General features: G+C 44.7%; 1 protein-coding gene across 1 annotated transcript; it reads left to right on the top strand.

The window, feature by feature from the left end:
- Nucleotides 1-615: 615 nt before the first annotated feature.
- On the top strand, nt 616-19135 carry DEGS2 (delta 4-desaturase, sphingolipid 2). Its single transcript, XM_058807260.1, has 3 exons — nt 616-831; nt 9285-10027; nt 16920-19135. The coding sequence occupies exons 1-3, from the start codon at nt 750-752 to the stop codon at nt 17061-17063; spliced, it is 969 nt and encodes a 322-aa protein (XP_058663243.1). The 5' UTR covers nt 616-749; the 3' UTR covers nt 17064-19135.
- The last annotated feature ends 907 nt before the right edge of the window (nt 19136-20042 follow it).

Below are 20042 nucleotides of genomic sequence, written 5' to 3'. Positions count from 1 at the left end.
GGGCTGGATTCTGCCGGGACAGCTCACGGAGATTGTCAGAGCGCCAAGGAAATGTATGTCAATCGTTGGTCGCCTTTGCACTGTTCTAGGTCTTCCACCCCTGGGAGGAGCTCGCTCAGCCGGGTTTTACCCTAATCCGCGGGTGTGCTTAGGGCTCTGTCTCTGGGTTTATGGCGTTTGGAGTACCTTTGCTTTCCAAAAGCTGTGTCTGGAAGCGCCCGGGGTCCTGCAGCGCCGGAGGTCCCCTTGTGCTCTGGATCCGCCCGAGGCAGCGATGGATGCGGTGGCTGTGCCGGGGATCCCCCTGCCCTGCCCTGCCCTGCCCGCCGCTCACACTCTCCTGGCTGTGGCCTTCGAGGTGCCTGCAGCACGGCGAGCCTCGGCCGCCCGTCCCGTGTCCCGAGCCAGCCCCGGGACACCCCGGAGGGCTCCGCAGCTGTCCCGGCTGCTGCCACCGAGCGAAGCCGCGGGGCTGTCCCGGTGCGGCGGGGCGGGGGCGGGCGGAGGAGCCGCCCCTCCGCGGGCGCGGAGCTATAAGGGCAGCGCGGAGCTATAGGGACAGTATAAGGGCAGCGCGGAGCTATAGGGACAGTATAAGGGACAGCGCGGAGCTATAGGGACAGTATAAGGGCAGCGCGGAGCTATAGGGACAGTATAAGGGCAGCGCGGAGCTATAGGGACAGTATAAGGGCAGCGCGGAGCTATAGGGACAGTATAAGGGCAGCGCGGAGCGGGGCGCAGCAGGCGCCATGGGGAACCGGGTCACCCGCGAGGATTTCGAGTGGGTCTACACGGAGCAGCCCCACACGCAGCGCAGGAAGGAGATCCTGGGTACGGCGGGGAGCCCGGGAGCGGCCGCGGCGGCTCGGGCAGCCGGGCTGGGCTGCGCTGCTGGACGGGAGGGGACGGGACGGGCGGAGCGGGGCCGGGGGTCCGCGCCGGGAGCGCAGGTGTCGGTGCGGCTCGGGCTGGCGTCCAGGCTGCGGAGGGCGAGTGCCGCAGCCCGGTGGGATGTTGGGTGTGCACCCCGAGGAGCGCAGCGCTCCCAGCACTCTGCCAAGGGAGGCAGCGACGGGGATGCCGGGGCTGAATCGAGCCCGGCTGTGCCGAGCCGGGTCACGGGTGGCAGCGGGGACGGGGCGGCAGGGGCTGTGCCCAGCGCCCGCCTGCCCGCACCGAGCCGGGTCAGCGCTGGCAGGGGTGGCAGGGGCTGTGCCCAGAGCCCGCCTGCCCGCACCGAGCCCCGGCAGCGGCCGCTGCCCTCGGTCGGGGGTGCGGCGGCCCCGCCGGGTGTGCCCCGGGCGCGGGCTGGGAGCGCTCCTGCGGGCACGTGTTCCCTCCCGGGGCCTGGGTACGGCATGGAAGTAAACGGCGTGCGGGTCCGATCTGCTGGAGAACAATAGCAAATCCCGCTGCTTGTCGGGGACAAGGTACACTCCTGTATTTTCGTGCTGTACACGCAGCGCTTATCTGCGCTCAGGAGTGTGGTGGGTCGGCAGGCTTGTTTTTGTGGGGGGGTTTGGGCTATTCCGAAGATCGTTTTGGAGAATAACTGATAATTCAGAATTGTCACAGAGTACTGTTGCGTATCTCCTAAAAGTACATTTTCAACTTTTTATTAATAAAAAAGATTTTGATTTCCCCCCCCTCTTTTCATTTGGGTGGGTTGGTCGTTTTGTTTTCTTCCCTCTAATGAGTAGGGTGGAGTTTTGAAAGAACTTTTATAAAAAGGCAGTGGAACTTTGTCTCAGTTGCTGCACAGGGTATATAGTAATTAGATGCAGTTCTTTCATTCCCCCACAATCTTACAGATTAATCCAGGATTAATCTAAATTACAAAAACATTTCCGGTATAGTTGCAGTGGTGGAATATCCACGTCCAGGTTTGAATGGCATCCAAGAATATTTTACTATGTAATCATGATAGTCAAATTACATCAGTATAGCAAATGATGCTTCTTGCTGTTGTGCTCCTCGTCCCTTCAGTCAAGGGACTACATTTTGGTGAGCTAAGGGTGGGAGGGTAAGTGGAGGGTCTCTGCCCTTGCTGCTCACTTGTGGTTTTGGTTGTGCTGTAGAATGGAGAGTGGAAACCATGATGGAGTTGTAAGGAGGTGCTTGGACTCCCTTGTTGCAGCAAACTCTTTTCAGGACTCTTCAGCAGCACGCTTGCAGAGGTGTTGCCCACCCCCTCTTTGAGTTGAGAACAAGCAGTTGGAATCAAGGTCCATCTCCTTCTTTACAGCTTCCCCTGCCCCAGCTGTGGGAGTGGAAGGAAGGGCAGAGAGAAATACAACATGGAAAGAGAGATACGAGTGATCTGTGTCTGATAAGGCAGAACGGACTATAAAGCTAGTGTCACAAGTACCAAAATGCTACCAAAAGTTACTGAAACTATCATAATATATCACACAATACTTCTATAATGATCCTCACTCTATTATTCAAAGCCTAAGTCACAGAGTATCTAGTTATCAAAGTGTCTGCTAAGCTGGAGTACAGCAAGAATCTTAAATACATATGAGCAAATATCTATAAAAATCCATGTATTTTACATTTTTGTGTGCAACAATGCCTTGGGGACAGCATTCCATGCTGGGAAAGAAACTATTTCCTTCCCAATAGGTTAATGATTTAGTTGCTAAGCACTGAAACTTGATTGTTCTCTGGGCTGCGGCTTTTTAAAATGTTAGTCTCTCTCAGGCATGGCTACTTGGATTTAAATACCAATGGAAATTATCTGTTAGGAAAAAAAAAAGGGCCAACTGACAAACACATAAGGCAGTTTCTTTCTACATAAGTGGTGTTTCCTGGGCTGTTGTCCCAATATGTTCCTATAGAGCATCTGACAGATAAAAAAAGTTCGTCATAAATTTGTTTGTCCTGGCTTAAGAGTTCATAGCCCAGGTGTCTGCAAGGCTTTTGTAGTCAGTGACTGTGTGTGAATGAGAGCTCCCTGAGTCCAGTCTCCCTGCCATGGGCAGGGACATGCTTTGCTAGCTCAGAGCCCCATCCAACCTGTCCTTGAGCACTTCCAGGGATGGCCCATCCCAGCTTCTCTGGGCAGCCAGTTCCAGTTGGCCACAGAGCTGTGAGCACTGTTTGTCAGCTGGGCTGGCTGGAAATTGGCTTTGTGGCAGGACACTGCTGCACTAGATGAGGGTTGCCATTCCTAAAGGCTGTAATTATACCAGCAAATAGACCAACATTTTGCACAAGGGAGAGGAGATATTGTCTCTCTTATCTCTTTGTAGTCTCTAGGTATTAAAATGTAGCTTGTGCTTAGTACTGTCTGTGTGCAACTGCATCTGACTTAGAGTGGAGGAGATCTCTTGCCAAGCTGGCACTTGGACCCTGATCACGTTATACATGTTCCTGAACACGTTATTCACGCTTTGCAGTTTATGAAATGGAATGGTTTCATTGCTATTCTCTCCCTGTCTTGTTTATGAAAAGCCTGTTCCTGCCTTGTGTCAGGACTGGGATTTGTGTAATGCTGCAGTAAGCTCTGTTAGGGAAAGATCTGGTTAAAAACTTCCTGATGGAAAAGTTTGTTCATCTAGATCTGCTTAGCCTTTCTGTATAGTTACAAAAATGCAATTAGATATAACTAAGAGAGGGCATCTAGTAGAAATAGGATTTCTACTTTTTGTCAGTAAGGATTTCTTGGACTGAAAGACCTGAAGAAACTTTGCTCTTGCTCAGGGGGAAGTGTTGATGTCTTTTCACTCTTGACAGATGAAAAAATCATTGCTTAAATGCAGGTAACACCATAACCATACAATGTCTGGTCATTTCACCTGCAAACAATTTCCCAAGTGCAAGCAATGAGCAATATGTTGTGACATGGGAAGAGTGAGATCGTATTTGTGCCATGGGCAGGATCTAACTTTACAAAATTAGTGTAAGTTAGACAGAAAATGTCTTGCCTCACAGGATCCTTAGGGAAGCATTTGTTTGCTGCTGAGGATGAGAGCTGAATCAGTGTTGCTCAGGATATACCAGGAACATCTGAATATGATCTAACATACAAGAATGCTTAATAGTTATGTAATTAGTTTTTTGACAAGTTATTTTGGAGTGGAGATGGTGTGAGTGTTTTCTATGTACTTTATCCTGTAGGAAGGCTGAGAAGTTAGCTCATGGGGATAGGTATAACAAAATTAAAAAGTCAAAATGCATTTTATTTTAGTATTTAGCTGATCTGAGTATAGTTCCAGATCTGGTCTCTTATTCAGAGATTAATCTGCTCTTTCTTCCAGCTGTCTCTTTTTAAATCCCACTTTTATGGAAATTCTGATAAATTGTACCTACTGAAATATGCAACATATTATGTCCCTAGCTTAAATCACAGCTCTGAATACATGTGCTTCTGGCGAAGAAACGATGTTTGCCCTCTCTGCTGCAGTGGGGCACAGTGCTGCCCCTGACTGTGAGCACCCTCTGATGAGCACCCAGGAGAGCTGCTGTCCCAGTGCTCATGCCACTCCCCTGTGGGCATCACCTTTGAAATAAATCACGGGCAGAAAATCACTGATTTAGGCATTTGTGGTCTTCCATGGGAAATGTATTAAGTACAACCCAAGGATCCAGCTTAGTCCATATTGCAGATTTTTGTTTCAGAAGGAGCTGGAAGCCCTCCTTCTAGCATTCCTACATCCTTTTGCTCTGCACTAATAAACAAATGTAAGCAAGCAGGTTACAGCTGCTGGCATAGTGATGTGCTGACATCATCCACCTCTATTGACACCAGCAGAGTGGCACCACTGCTTTCTCTCTACTTTTCCACTACTTTCCCTCTGGTGGCCACTGCTGGGTGGCCCATTGCCCTTGGACCAGCTAGCACTAAGGTATTTAGAAGCTCATGGGTGACAAAGACACTTGTCCTTTCACAGTGGACATATAAAACTTCAGTGTAATTAGCTGGGCCAAAAATGTTTCTTATTTTGTGTAGCAGAGGGGCTTTTTCACAAGAGACTCTGAAAAACCAGAAGGTGTTGTCATGTATGTTGTCCTCTGTGTATCCTACCTGTGTCTTGACTAATGCATTGTTTGAATTAATAAAGGAATTAATAATAGGGTCATATAATATATTGAGTACCAGGTACATCATCAACTAGATCAGGTTGTTCAGAGCCCCAGCCAACTTGTCCTTGAACGTTTCCAGGGATGAGGCATCTGCAACCTCTCTGGGCAACCTGTGATAATGTTTTACCACCCTCATTGTAAAAAATCTTTTCCTTATGTCTAGATTAAATGTCTCCTCTTTTAGCTTGGAACTGTTACCCCTTGACCTATCACAACAAGCCCTACTAAACAGTCGGTTTGGCTTCATTCCTGTAAACCCCCATTAGATTTTGAAAGGCAATGAAGTGTTCCTAAAGCCTTTTCCTCTCCAGGCTGAACAGCCTGCATTCTCAACTCTCTCAGCCTTTCCTTACTGGACAGGTGCTCCAGCCCTTTGACAATTTTCAGCCCTCCTCTGGACTTGCTCAAACTCATCCCTGCCATTCTCTGGGGATTTGGGTGTGCTGTGCTTTTATAAGTAGGTTTTTGAGCTGAGCTGCTGCAAGGCAAAACACTATGATGTCAGTAAACTCTCTTCCTTTGTTTTGTGTATTTATTTGGTACAAATACCAGCTCCAGCGTAGGACATGGAGCAGTAAAGCTTACATCCTGTGCCTGGTGTCTCTTTTATCTGTTGTGGCAGGGACTCATAATCAATACAATGCAGTCCAGGACAGCAGTATCACAAATTTTTTTTTTCCTACTTCCCTTTAATAAATCTTCTAAGTGACTTATGCTGAGGAGTGTGTCCACTTTGACTGTATCAGTATGCTGCAAGGAAAAGGAAGGAAAATTAAGAAATGAAATTTCTTCACTTTTTACTACTAGTTTCTCATGGATGTGGGCAAGGCTGCTGCTTCTTTAAACCTCCATCACCACTGTCTCTGTGGGCAGCACCTCCTCTTGTTCACTTTCAAATCCCATGTGTACCAAAATATGCAAGTGTGAAGTATGTGGTGTCGCATCAATGAGAAATTGTGTCTGGTGCCATCACTGGGTTATCTCAGGGACAGGATCAGTAGGACAGAGGATGAATAAGAGCTCAGAACAAGGTATTTGCTGTCTCCTGAGGAGGAGGAGCAACAGGACCTGGCAGCCAATGGCCTGTCCAGGAACAATTGCTCCAGCCCCAACTGAGGATCACTCTAGGGCTATGGTGAGTGCTTTGGATCTCCAGAGAGAAGCATCAATGGAACAAAATTAGTCAGATTAATTTGTCAGTTTAGGCACTTGGTGAGTGAGACCTCCCTCTCAAAAGATGTGTAGAACAGTGGAGTCATCTCTGCGAAAAGTTAATTCAGTAAATGGGTTGTTTCAGAATTATGAACCCTTCTGAAAATACACTTGCAGCATTTGTTCTCTCTTGACTTGTAAGAGTGGGGAATGCTGTCTCACCATCATGGAGCTGTCTGGGCAGAGTTACTGACTACATTTACCTATTGTACTAAAGTGTCTGTGCTGCTTTGGCAGAGTGCTGACCTCAGAGACAGAAAAGTCATCCTTGTGCACTGCTGTACATGTACACCAGTGTCCCCACCCTCTCAGCAGGACAGTGGCTCAGTCTGGACAAGAGCTCAGACTAGAAGCAGCACACATGGGTAACCTCTCTGCTGGCCTGAGCTAACAGACCTCCTCAGTGGGCTGGAGGCTGGAAGATGTGCTGTGCAGACACCACAGCAGCTGGGTCTCTCCTGTTCTCATTGAACTGTAAAGGACAAAACTTGGTCCCCTTGCAGTCACATAGCTGCAGGTGTTGTGTCCTGTCCTGTCTTGTGTGTCCATGCCTTCATCCACCTTTCTGCCCAAACCATGGTTTCTCTGTGAGGAGAAACCTGAATTTTTCCACGCCATGGTTTCATGCCTTTATCAGTATTAATGATAAACAGCCACAGTACTGTGGTTTGACTAGTATGCAAAAATTTACTGTTGGAGTTAATCATGTGTTGAATTTAATATTAAACCCTGGCAAGTTACTTAATAGCTGTCACCTGTGATAAGTGCAACCTGCCTGCATTGCTGCTTGCACACACCTGCTCTGGAACATTTTAAATGGAATCTGCAGGCCTTGTTGGCTGCCAGAGAAAGAAATAGGTCAAAACCTTCCATTATTTTCAAATGACAGTGTGAAGCATCTCTAAGCAATTTTCCCATCCCATTAAAATTTCTTTTTTGTTTTTTTTTTGGAGGAGGTATCATTGTCGCCTCAATTTGAGCAGGCTGAGGAGCAGATTTGGTTGTTTTACATTTCATCTCTTCTGGTCACTGCAGTAACTTACCTCTACCAGCCACATCATCTGACAACATTTGAGGTGGCTTGGCTTATTAAAGCATTTTCTGGCTTTTGGACAGATGCCCCTAAGAATGAGATTAAGCTACATAAAACTGCATGCCTGGAACAGTCTTTCTGACCAGGCTGTTATATTCTTGTACTTCAGAGTAAACTTTGCATAAGCAGCACTCTGTGTAAAACTAAAGTACCTATTCAGGTACTAGAGAATAACTTTTGGCATGTTAACTTTATTGGTGTGAAAAATATAATTTCAAGAATGGTGAAAACCACAACAAAAACAAAACAGCAAAACAAAAGAATCCCTGGAGTTTCTGGAGATTTTTGTCAAACTTTAGAAAGAGATGAACTTTCACTACAGCTTTCCCAGCACTTAGGAAATCTCTCTCTTGCCTGAATACTCCTCATGGTGACCTTGGCCTCCTTATCCTCAGAAGATTTGAGTTTATCTCCTTTGTCCTCATCTTCCACAGCACTTTTCTAATCTTTGTAATCTCTAATTTCTGTCAAGATGAGCTGAAGTTGGCCAAGAGGCTCAAGGGTTGTTGGAATGGTTGCAGAGCATGAACACATTAACCTGCTTCTTTAAGTAGCACTTCATCTTTTTGACTTTCTGTAAACTTCTCAGGGTTCACTTCTACAAAAACCTTCTCTGCATCCAGCACTCAATATCTGCCACTGCTTTCAAGGTCACATAAATTACATGTATTGTCTCCAGCCTCTGTTTATAGTAGACACAGCTGCATAGATGCAGATCATTGTAATCTTGATTTTATTGTATTGGTATTATACTGGGACAGTCTTGTGATGTTTACTTTACTATTCATAAAATGGGCCCATGAAACTCACAGGGACACTGTGTAACCTCAGGGTTCAGAATGAGTGACTTCTCTATGCACTTATCTGTGTAAGCTGCAATTACTGAGAAATGCGAAGTATGAGTTAAAGGAAGGAGGTCAGTACGTGGCTAGAAGCCATAAGGCAGCAGAAAGAATCATGTGCAAGTTAATACTGGAAGTGAGAAGTGTGGCTTTGCAGAGAGGAGATGTGAATCAGTGAACAGCACCTAGAGGATCAGCTGTACTCTGTATTTTAGTTTATTTTTAAAGGACAGATGGATGGCTGGTGGGACTGGAGATCAATAAGCTGGTCTTGGCCTGATATGAATCAGACTTGCAGGCCTAGCCCAGGTCTCTGCTGTACTGCAGTATTTGTGAGGTCTCATGAACCTGTAGTGTGATAATCTATGTGGCTTTTACACCTGCTTTTGGTATGTGACATGGGACCAGAGAAAAATTTGCCATGCCATACAAAATCCTGATAATATTACTGACTTTACTGTGATGTTACTATGTGTGAAGAGTTGTACCTGTTGTGAGCACTGGTAAACACTCAAACAATTAGAAATTTTTTTTAAATGCTGTGTTTGTCATCTAACCACAGAGCAAAACCTGGCGAGCCTGTTGCTCAGCTCTCTTCTCTGCTTGTGTGTTTGAAACAGCAGTGTGAAAAGGGCTACAGAGAAAGCAGTTGTATCCCTTTAGTGGAAAATAACATCTGAGCAAAACACAAAAGGACATAAAAAACCTTAAAAACATGACAGAAGGTGTTTCTTAGAGCTTGAGTCCTGTGGGATTTGGGATATTACTCCTCATCACTGTGAAGCAATGTTCATTGTGGGAAAGGCACATTATGCCACAGAGTGACCATCAGGGTATTTTTTTATATGTCTATGTATATCAATATCAATCAGAACTGGACATGATGCTGGAACTAGTAAAATTTTCACCATAGTGGCAACCCTACTTTGGAATTAACATTTTATAAAACCAGGGCCTCAAACATAGTGTGATAAAACCAGAAATCACAGTGGTGATTGTATTTGCCTAATCATGTCTAACCAAGTTTTTCTCTGCATTTTTCCCTTTAGCAAAGTATCCAGAGATCAAGACTCTGATGGGACCAGATCCACATTTAAAGTGGATTGTATCTGGAATGGTTTTCACGCAGCTTCTGGCGTGCTACCTGGTGAAAGACTTATCTTGGAAATGGATTTTCTTCTGGGCTTATGCTTTTGGGGGTTGCATCAACCACTCGCTGACCCTGGCCATCCATGACATTTCCCACAACGTGGCCTTTGGGAACAAGCAGGCCAGGTGGAACCGATGGTTCGCAGTCTTCGCCAACTTGCCCATCGGCGTCCCCTACTCTGCCTCCTTCAAGAAATACCACATTGACCATCACCGCTACCTGGGAGGGGACAGCCTGGACGTGGACATTCCCACAGACTTTGAGGGCTGGTTTTTCTGCACGCCGCTCCGGAAGCTGCTGTGGCTGTTCCTGCAGCCTCTGTTCTACAGCCTGAGGCCGCTCTATGTGAACCCCAAAGCAATCACACGGATGGAAATCCTCAATGCTCTCGCCCAGTTTTCTATAGACCTCATCATTTACTACCTGTGGGGGCTCAAACCTGTTATTTACCTAATAGCAGGTACTATTCTTTGCTTGGGTCTTCATCCCATTTCTGGGCACTTCATAGCAGAACACTACATGTTCCTGAAAGGGTATGAGACATACTCTTATTATGGACCTCTGAACTGGCTCACCTTCAATGTAGGCTACCACATGGAGCACCATGACTTCCCCAGCATTCCTGGATGCAGGCTGCCCATGGTAAGTATAGTATGAGATGAGTGAGTTGGATTTTTATTGAAGCTGCTAAAATGTGTCAAAGAAAACCCTTCAAATCATAGCAATTGATGAATTTAAGAAAAAAAAAAGGGGGGGAAAAGAGAACGGCTTTTCTGAATTTGTTTCTAATTAATTTTAAGCCAGAGATTGAGAGAAACAGCTGTCAAACTGCTGCAATACTTAGTTTATTTGATGCAAACTAGAACATTTGATCCTCAGAGGGCTTGAGGAATACCTTTTGCATGATAAAATCCTCCAACAAGGCTTTAAATATCTTGATTTACATCCCTCAGCCACTAAGTTTCGACTCTGAAAGTTTAAAGACCCATCTAAAGGGAGGCAGGTGGCAATGGCTACTTTAAATTTGTCTAATGATCAATCTGTTAACTATATTGCTTGATTAACATCAAAGAAATTTTTTCTGGTTTTGAGATGACATAATTTTTGGGGCATGTTCCAGCCTGACACAGGTAGCACTGGAAAATAAAGCCGCACTCTCTGAGACTCCTTTCAGCTCTCCTGCCCCACCCACAGAAACTGAGGAGGCCTGGCCTGTCGTTGGGAAAGCACTGTGGCTTTCCTCCTTTGAAAGGCAAACCCCTTTTTGTTTATTGTTACAGCACACCACAACAGTTTATGTTTTATCAGCTGTGGGAATCAAATTTGCAAAGCCCAGGTGTCTAGGAATGGTTTTCCATCTCCCTCCAGGTGCAGAGCTGCTCTTGTGTGTTTTGTGCAAGGGCTGCTCAGCAGGTGCTCAGTGTTGGAGGTACGTGACTCCAAGGATTACTCCTGCACACGAGTTCTCTGACGTAACAGGAAGGAAACACCTTTGTGTGGCCTGATGCAAAGTGTGGAATTGCTGCTCAATATCCACATGAGGTGGAGGGAGAGCCTGAGGCTCAGGAGCTGTGACCTCCCCACCACTACTGATGCCATGTACAACTGCTGTGATGGCTTACCTGGGCAAACCCTGCTGGGTGGGCTCATGTTCTCCATCACAGAAACACTCCCTGGGAGGAGATTCAAATCAATAGGAGATTTTCTTGTGTAGAAGGGTGTGGGAAGCCTCTATATAGCCTGCAATTGTGTTCCATTCACTCCTTTGCTGCTGGAGGTCTGTCCTGGAGATGCTGCCTGCTCCTGGTGAGGCCCAGAGGAGCTGGTGCAGCAGCCCACACTTGGATGTGGAGCTCTCCTGTGAGGCCCTCCCATCCCTGATACACATGATAGCTCAGTGGGGAAGTGCATGTTCTTGGCTCTAGTTTCAAATGTTCAAACTTGTTAGATGGGCTTAGATACTTAGATTACCAAAGTGAAAATAGAAGAGAAGGAGGTTAGCTCAGTACCCTGCACAAGGGAGGTGAGTGACTAATTGAACTTGCTGGGACTGTTGCTCCAGCCCTGACTGGGACCTGAAAAGCTCTTCTCCACCCACAGCACATATAGTTCAGCCTAGTTCCTTGAGGCAGTGCAGCAGCTGGAAGTGTCTGCCCTCCTGCATAAAGAGGATGGAGTTATTAGCTGAATTTCATGGGCTTGTGCTCATGTGTGTTTTGCTCTTTGGCAACTGAGACTTGCCCTGCTGGTGGAGGAGAGAGCAGGCTTGTCAATCACTGCTGCCTGACAGAACTATATGGAATACTTGGAGTCTGGTGAGAGATCAATTACAAGTAAAAATTCTATTAAAAAGAATTCTATTTTAAAAATTTCTATTTTCTTTGGCAAAACAGTTCCCGTAGAAAATCCTTTGACCATTAAATAAATTGGTTACTCTTTTCTGCAAAATGAGAAAAAAACATCTTTGCCCCTCTGATGTAAAGAGATAAGGAAACAGATCCTCTCTGATTAACTTTAAATCTTGAACTTCCTAGTAGGTAAGACACTTTACCTTCCTCTACTTTGCTTAACCTCCTGGCAAATTCCTCACTCAGCAAAAAAAATTTTTTTTTTCAGTTTTAGTCTCTTAGACACTTGAAATTCTAATAGTTGCATTGTGTAGTATGGATGAACTCTCAGCAAGACTATTTTTATTTTTAATTATTGGCAAGTAGAAAGTGGAGGAAATATCTCTATTTTTAAAGATCTATCCTGCATGATTGGGATCAGGGGAGAAATAGGATTTGAGAATAACTGGATCTTAATCTTGGAAAGTAACTAGCTTTTCAGCTTGCTTATCAGGAAAGTAAATTCAGTGTTTTCCTTTGTTACAGGTGTGTCATTCAGAACATTCTGAGTAATGTGTTTGCCACTAGAAAGACCTTTACCCTATGACTGTGACAAATTTGAAAGAGGAAGAATTAGGCTGTGCTCATAAGCTTATGGATATTAAAGATGAGTGACATGGGTGTGCAGTAAGAACTTGTCCCACTAGTGTAATGAGAGATTGCACAAGAGACCATGAAATTTAACTGTGCAATGAAGGCCCTGCTCTAAGAAAAAACCCTGTAGACTTAAGAATAGATTAGTCTTTGAATGAAGTCTTACAACTATAAAATATTGCAATGTTTACCAAATGAGTAAAGAGATTCATTCTTCATTGTCTGAATTGTCAGAGTATACTCATGGAGAGAGGAGATTGGAGAAGGAGGAGGAACTCTATTAGAAGCTGCAATAAAAGCAGCAGTGTTACCAGGGGCAAACTAGTTACTCATTAAGCTTGTGGGAAAAGGAAAAGACATGGTATGAAACCAGATTTATTAGACAGACAAGACTGGAAAACATGGTAGATGTGCTGGTTTTGAATTGCAGATTTCATTAACCCCATGATGGCCAGGAGGGCTAGTTCCAGTGCTCACCAGCCTTTGGTGGGGATGTAGGACTATAGAAGGAACTTGTAATAAGCCTTTGAGCATTCTATATGTAATTTTGAGCTTTGTGTCATAAGGATCTCTAGCTTCTGTATAGCCCCAGGACAAGGAGTGTGTAACAGCCATGCTGAAATACTAGGCTGCATTTAACTTTTGTACTTATCAGATATGAAGAGTATGAGTAAGGTCCTCTCACTGTGCTCCACAAGCACCAGAACAAAAATTTCAGTCCAAAAGATGTGATTTCTTGCCCTGCCACCTTGACCTACTTGAAGAAAAGCCTCCATATACCATGTGCCAAGTGCCTAGTAATTGTCCTGCAGACTTTGCAATCTCTTGTTATTTATCCATGATAACAGAATCACAGAATGGGTGAGGCTCAGCCTCCCTACTCAAACAGGGTCATTCTGAAGCACATGGCACAGGATTGTGTCCAGATGGTTCCTGAATATCCCCACTGAGGGAGGCTCTGCACCCTCTCTGGGCAGCCTGTTCCTGTGCTCAGTGACTGCACAGTGAAATTCTTCCTTATGTTCAGGTGGAACATCTTGTTTCAGTTTCTGCCTGTTGTACCTTGTCCTATTGCTTGGTAGCACTGAGAAGAGTCTGGATCCATTCTCTCGACACCCACCCTCCAGATACTTAAAGATATTGACGTGGTTCCCTCTCAGTTGTCTTTTCTTGAGGCTGAACAGGCCCAGCTCCATCAGCCTTTTCTCATTAGAGAGATGCTCTGGTCCCTCAATCAACTTTGTCTCCCTGCACTGGACTCGCTCCAGGAGCTCCATGTCCCTCTTGTACTGTGGAGCCCAGAACTGGGCACAGCACTCCAGATGTGCCTCAATTTTCATTTACAAACTAGCAATGATTTAAGACTTACAGTTGAGATTTGTAAGGAAGAAGGCAGGGAGGAATTGAAGAAAATGGATCACCTACAATGCAATATATGGAGATCTTGAGGAGCAGGATTTTGGGATACTTAATTACAGTGCCATCCTCTTTGAGACAATCTATGATCTGGCCACAAAACTTGCTACCTGGAAACTGCATCTACAGGTTTTGTACTGTAACATAGAGCTGACTCTTCCTGCCTCAACCATACTAATAGATATAGAACCATTAAGGCTGAAAAAGACCTCCAAGATCATTGAGTCCAAACTTTGATCTGATACTACCATATCAACTAAACTATAGGATGAAGTGCCATTTTGAGTCATTTCTGGAACCCTTCCAGGGGTGACTCCACCACTTCCTTGAGCAGCTGTTCTGATGTTTGACAAGTCTCATGAAGAAATTCTTTCTGATGTCCAACCTTCTCCCTTGGTGCAGCTTGGGCCTTTTTTCTCTTGTTGTGCTGCTTGTTGCTTGGGAGAAGAAGCTGAGCCCCACCTGGTTACACCCTCCTTTCAGAGCATTGTAGAGTGATAAGGTCTCCTCCAAGCCTCCTTTTCTGCAGGCTAAACAACCCCAGCTCCCTCAGCCACTCCTCCTATGATGTTGCATTTAAAAGGGAGCCTGCATTAAACCCCAATTACTGCCCTCCCACTATCCAGTTTTTCTGGTAGATAAGGTGATAATTCTGTTTCATGTGTGGAGATGCTGAAAGAAAGAATGAAAAATGAGATGGTTTTGCTGGAAAACTTTTGCATAGATCTCTTATAAAAGAGAAATATATTTTAAAATTCTTTCCTGCCATGTGCTAGCAGGACAGGAACATGTACCTACCAAACTTCCTTCTTTTCCATAAGATCTTTCAGAAGTCCCCCCTCTAACTGCTTCATTATATTTTTTATTTTCTCCATTTCTTATTGCATATTTTCTGTGCATTTCATACCGTTGACCTTGCAGTGGTGCAAGTGGTGCCTCCTTCCTGCACCAGGTGCTGCTCGTGTTTGCAGAAGCTATTGGGCTGAACATAGGCAGGCTGCTTATTGGCCTCTTCTCTGGGCCATTTTTAACTACTTTGTCACCACTACTTTTCCTTTGGAGCCTTTGGAGCCTTTGGAGCCAGAGGACACAGCCTGAGCTTCCTTGGAGCTGAATTGGTTTCTGTGAATCTCCAGCCTTCTACTTCCATGTGCAAGGGGCAATAGAGGAAAACTTCCTGAAGCTCTTGTTGTGGTCAAAATATAACATGGTCAAGAGCTCTGCAGGATAATGTAACTACTTAAGAAAGCATGGTCTGGTTCAGAGAGCAAGAAGTACATGGGGCCCTGGGGAAGGGGGGAATGGTAGACTTGCTATATGAACTTGGGTAGTGTAGATGAGGGCTAAACTACAGTTGAAAGGCAGAATTTCTAAAATGGAGGCAGGAAGGAAGGTCTAAGCAATCGTGTGCTAGGAAATTACCATGTCAGAGCTAGAGTGAAGCTTTTGAAGCTGGGTATCTGAGCCCCCCTTTGTGTTTGTATCGGGCCTCATGAGTAACCTCCATTCAAGGGAGCTTACTGTTCAAATAGTCCTCCCTCTCATCCTCTGGCTATTTCAATTACCCAGCTGGGAAAAGGGAGTAATACCCAGATTAAATTATTTCTGACTGGGGTTACAGAAGGAGCAGAGAGAACCAAATCTACTTCTCCAGAGATCTTGGAAACCTGGAAATCACCTCTCTTCCTGCCATTAACAAATATCTCTAAGGATAAATCCTGATATTGTCTGAATATAATTGAAAATTAACCATTGAAAATTAACTACTTTGAAGTACAAACCAATGCTTTAAAGCAGGATAGAGAAAATGATTATGAAGTTGGAGGTATTCAGTGAAAGACAGAATACAGGTAGACCTGAACTGAATCTTCCACCTCTAGGACAGCACTACCATGCCAGGAGCACCAGGGGTGTGTAAGGGACAGAGGTAAAAGATTTTAATGACTCTTGAACATTATCCAACCTATTTCACAGAGAAGTGTCTGCTAGGAAGCTGAATTAATGAGGTGATTAGCAGGGAGCCATGCCAGTTTATAATTTAACTTTCACTGGAATTCTTACCTTTTCACAAGCAGTTAAATGCTGTGTTGAGGTTGCCCCATTACACCTCAGTGGTGATGAGACCCTCTTCCTGCATGGTGATTTCTGTGTAACCCTTTCTCTCTTCACTGGAAGTCTGCTCTGTGCTCAGTGTAGCTGGCTTTAGAATTCTTCAGGGTTTTAAAGAGAGAAGTCATGCTGTCCAGCAAGACAAACTGCTCTATTCTAGAGCTTTGTTTGTCTAAGAGGTGGAGCTGCCATAAAACCATGCCCAAGCAGTCCTGTGCAAGTGTACTACAGTTAACAGATTCTGCTGCTTCATAAATGTGTTCAAAAAGCAAAGCATCTAGTTGGAGCAGGAATAATAACTGATAACTTGGGAATCCTCACAGTCCCCTGAACCTGCCAGCTTTGAAACCTCTTTGTCCTCTGGTTCTGGCCTAACTCCCACTACAATTACCACCCCAATGATGCACAGAGTGCTTCTCTGATGGCAACAGTCCTTAGACTTTGAGAATTGTAACAGGGATGAAATTTTATTAGACTCGTGATCTAATAATGAATCTCACAGTATTTTTAATATCAGACTGAGGAGAACAGACCACCCCTGCAATTTTCTTTGCCTGCTGGAGGAACCCATCTCTTGGATTTGCATCATGGTAGCAGAATTCAGGAAACAAAGCGTAGGCAAGGCTGTGTCTGTCATTTTCTCACTTGTTAATTCTCTCTTACCCAGAACTCTCAACAGAAGAATATTACAAGTGGCAAACAGGGCTTTAAATATAGTGTGCAATTGATAAAGTGGATAAAGTATCTCATTGTGGAGATCCCACCACCTCTGAAGTGACACAAAATAGTTCTGACTGAAGGCAGCAATCCACTGCCTTTCAAATTATGACTGTGAGGCAAAACTTAGATCAGAAATCTGTTGAGTATCTAAATGCATTTAAGTACATCTCATTTGGCTGAACTTCAGAAGCTCACAAGCAATAACAAGTAACTTCAGGTAATGGCTGTGCTATCAGATCTGAGTGTGAAGGTTGAAACACACCTGACTCTGGGCAGCCGAACATTCATTCTCTCTCTTCTTCTTCCAGGTGAAGAAGATTGCAGCAGAATATTATGATAACCTCCCACATCACCAGTCCTGGATTCGAGTTCTGTGGGACTTTGTTTTTGATGACACTCTTGGTCCTTATTCAAGGGTTAAGAGACTGTGCAAGCTGGCAAAGGAAAGCTAACGGGGCAGCTCCTCCTGCTTCAGTGGTGTGTGTTTGTTCATTCTCATGACTTCAGTTTTCTGCAGAAATAGAAGGATCTTTGTGTGTTCTGAATTGAAGTTGGTGCATGCTGCTTATGCCAAGAGGATGGGTGTGAAAATGAAGCAATTTTAGACAACCGATACTTTTAATAAAGGATATTTGTATATGCAACCCTCAGAACCTAGATTAGAGTGAACTGTGATTAGGTGAACCTTTGATCTAGGCTTAGAATTAACTTCCTAGGACACATGTGCCTAAGCCTGAGTTTTAGCTTTGTGGGGGGAATGTTTGTTGTGTGTTATGTGTGAACATGTGTGTGTGTGTAGTTCAGGACTGGTTTCTCTTGGTGCCAGATTGGAGTAGATGCTCTGTGTGCACAGGACTGTGGAAGCAGGGAAGACTGGCACACAGAAGTAAATGATACTCCCTGGAAACACAAGGGTGCTTTTATCTCAATGTCTTGTCCAATCTAATATCTTCTGATAATTGCTAATAGCAGAAATTTTATATATGCAATGGAATATGTTTATATTTTTGTACATCTGTAAGATTATTTCAGGATGCTGTTTGATCTTTATTCTAGAGCTTTCTCTAAACCTTTTTTGAATGAATTGCTATTCTTGGGATATAATACTATTGCTAACTGAACTGTGGCAAGGAAAAATCCTTTTTTTAGAGTTCCACCTACTTCCTGATCAGCAGCATCGATGTGCCTCTGAGGAACTGGGTGGTCCTTTCTCACTCACCATTTCAAGAGTATTCATAACTTCATGTATCTCACTCTTTTCCCTACTGTAAGGGGAAAAGGAGAGGTTCTAGTTTTAATTTTTCCTTGCCAAAGCTATTAGCATTCCTGGTCATCTTTCTTGGTCTCCCCTATATTACACCCCTTTCTGGGCATGGGAATTAGGAGTACGTGTCAGTGGAGACATGGAGGTGTCTTCATCTTTGTGGTGGTATTTCTTCCTAGCTGCTTTCAGAATAATGGGAATTCTTTTCCTCTGTCATTCAAGGGGCACAACTTGACATTTGGGAAGCACACGATACTCCAGCTATGCAAAATTGCCTCTGGTGGTGTTAAGGGCATGTACCTGGAACATGGAGATGGGGTCGTTTCTCTCTCTGAATCTCTTTCTTGGTGCTATTGACATTAACCTTCATCTCTCATTTCCACCCACTGGCATACTAAAATCTTCCTGCTTGTCCTCTCCAATTATAAACTCCTGGCTATCCTCAAGAATTCTGTATCATCCAAAACCTAAATCAACATAACCTTTCTACAAGCAGCACAATATCTTGGGAGTCAGGAATTCAAATGCCATCTAGTAAATTTCCTCTACCATGGAAAGCTGGCAAATTATTTCTGTCCTTACAAAGTGGTTAAAAGAGAGAAATTATAATTTATATATAATTGCCCTGTAGCCCTCTAACAGTTTGGGTTTTTTCTTCTGGAAATCCGTGGCTGCAACAAAGAAAAAGATTATTGTGCAGCGTCATTGGTCCCTCAGAGTATCAGACCTGGCAAGCCTGATTTCCTCACTGAACACGATTTTGTTCCTTCCTTCAGCAGCACTGGATCCAGGGAGCCAGTCTGTCTGTTCACTGGGCAGCTGAGCTAACCTGCAGCCATTTGGGTTCCTCCTTCATTTCCCCATTCTCCATTTTTCTCACCCATGTGATTTTGGCAGTTGGGTAAATAAATACCCAGGCTTGCTCAGCAGATCCTTTGTAACACAGGGGCTGAACATCAGTTTATTTACTACCACTGTTTTGTGCTTTTGGATAAGAAGAGCAAGAATGAGTCTTCTCCCAGCACTTCAGCCTCTACTGATCCCTCAGTGATGAACATACTTAAGACATTATATCTGAATTATTAAAGCTGCTTTTCTCCCAGAGGAAGAGGTGCTGCTGTATCAGTGCTCATGTCAGGGAATTTCAGATTTTTATTAATTTACTTCAGAGTTGCTGGCACTCTGATCACATATTCAATTTCCTGTGTCTTTAGCAGTTGTTCCTCAACTCTCTTGTCCAACTTAATAAGTTAATATAAAAACCACAATAAAGATTATGCTAACTTCCTCAATATGACTGCTGTCCTTATCCTCTTTTATGAGTGACCTTGTGCTGCAGTTCCCTTACTCAGCTTTCATGATCTGGTCACCCATTTGCTGTGGACTACTAACCTAGCCTGACACAGAGGCTCTGGTGTAAGTGAGCCAACCAAAACTCAGCTGCTTCTTCACCTGCCTCCCATCAGTATTTCCATCATGGTCCCAGCTTGCTTAGCCTGGGCAGCCCCACATTCCTCCTGCTCAGCACTGTCCATCCCAGCAGGAATTGGCTGGAAGGATGCACTGCCTGCAGGTGTGCAGTGTGAGCTGAGTTCCAGCATTTGGGGTGCTGCTGGAGAAGGCTGTGATCCTGTCCTCTCCATGGGCACTTGTCTTTGCTACTACCAGTAATGTTGGCAGGAGGAGTTTTTTTAATAACCACAGGGCATATGGGTCTGAGTTAAAAGTGTGTTAGAGCTATGTAAAGTTTTATTCCTTTTGCTTAAAAATTGATCCAGATCTCCTTCATTGTTTGGGCACACTAAGGCTGTGGCAGGTGCTGTGTGATAGGAAGCATTGGAGAGTGATGTCCCCTTAGATTTCTGCTGTGTAAGATGCCTGTGGCCTGCCCTGTTGCAGTGGCTCCACAAGCCCAGGATGAAAGGACACCCTTTTCTGCAGAGACAGCTGGCAAACTGAATTACTGGCTGGGAGGAGAGAATCCTCTGGTAGTGCCACTACTGGAAATAAGCCACCTTGCACATCCTTGTCACTGGGGCTGAAGGCTGGGAATTGGCACAGTGATGCCAGGACTGCTCACCTGCCAAGCTCCACCTTCCACCCCAAACACTTTGCCCCCAATATTTTGTCCCTGTTCAAACTTCAGCTTATTATGTTGTAATTATAA

The sequence above is a fragment of the Ammospiza caudacuta genome, chromosome 6, assembly GCF_027887145.1.
Source record: "Ammospiza caudacuta isolate bAmmCau1 chromosome 6, bAmmCau1.pri, whole genome shotgun sequence".
Lineage (NCBI taxonomy): Eukaryota > Metazoa > Chordata > Aves > Passeriformes > Passerellidae > Ammospiza > Ammospiza caudacuta.
Note: the sequence above shows the minus strand (reverse complement) of the source record. Positions and strands in the feature narration are given on the sequence as shown.

Coding starts and splice junctions, on each gene's coding strand:
- DEGS2 (XM_058807260.1), top strand. CDS start 750: ATGGGGAACCGGGTCACCCGCGAGGATTTCGAGTGGGTCTACACGGAG. Junction 832..9,284: donor GCGCAGGAAGGAGATCCTGG/GTACGGCGGGGA, acceptor TTTTCCCTTTAG/CAAAGTATCCAGAGATCAAG. Junction 10,028..16,919: donor CTGGATGCAGGCTGCCCATG/GTAAGTATAGTA, acceptor TTCTTCTTCCAG/GTGAAGAAGATTGCAGCAGA.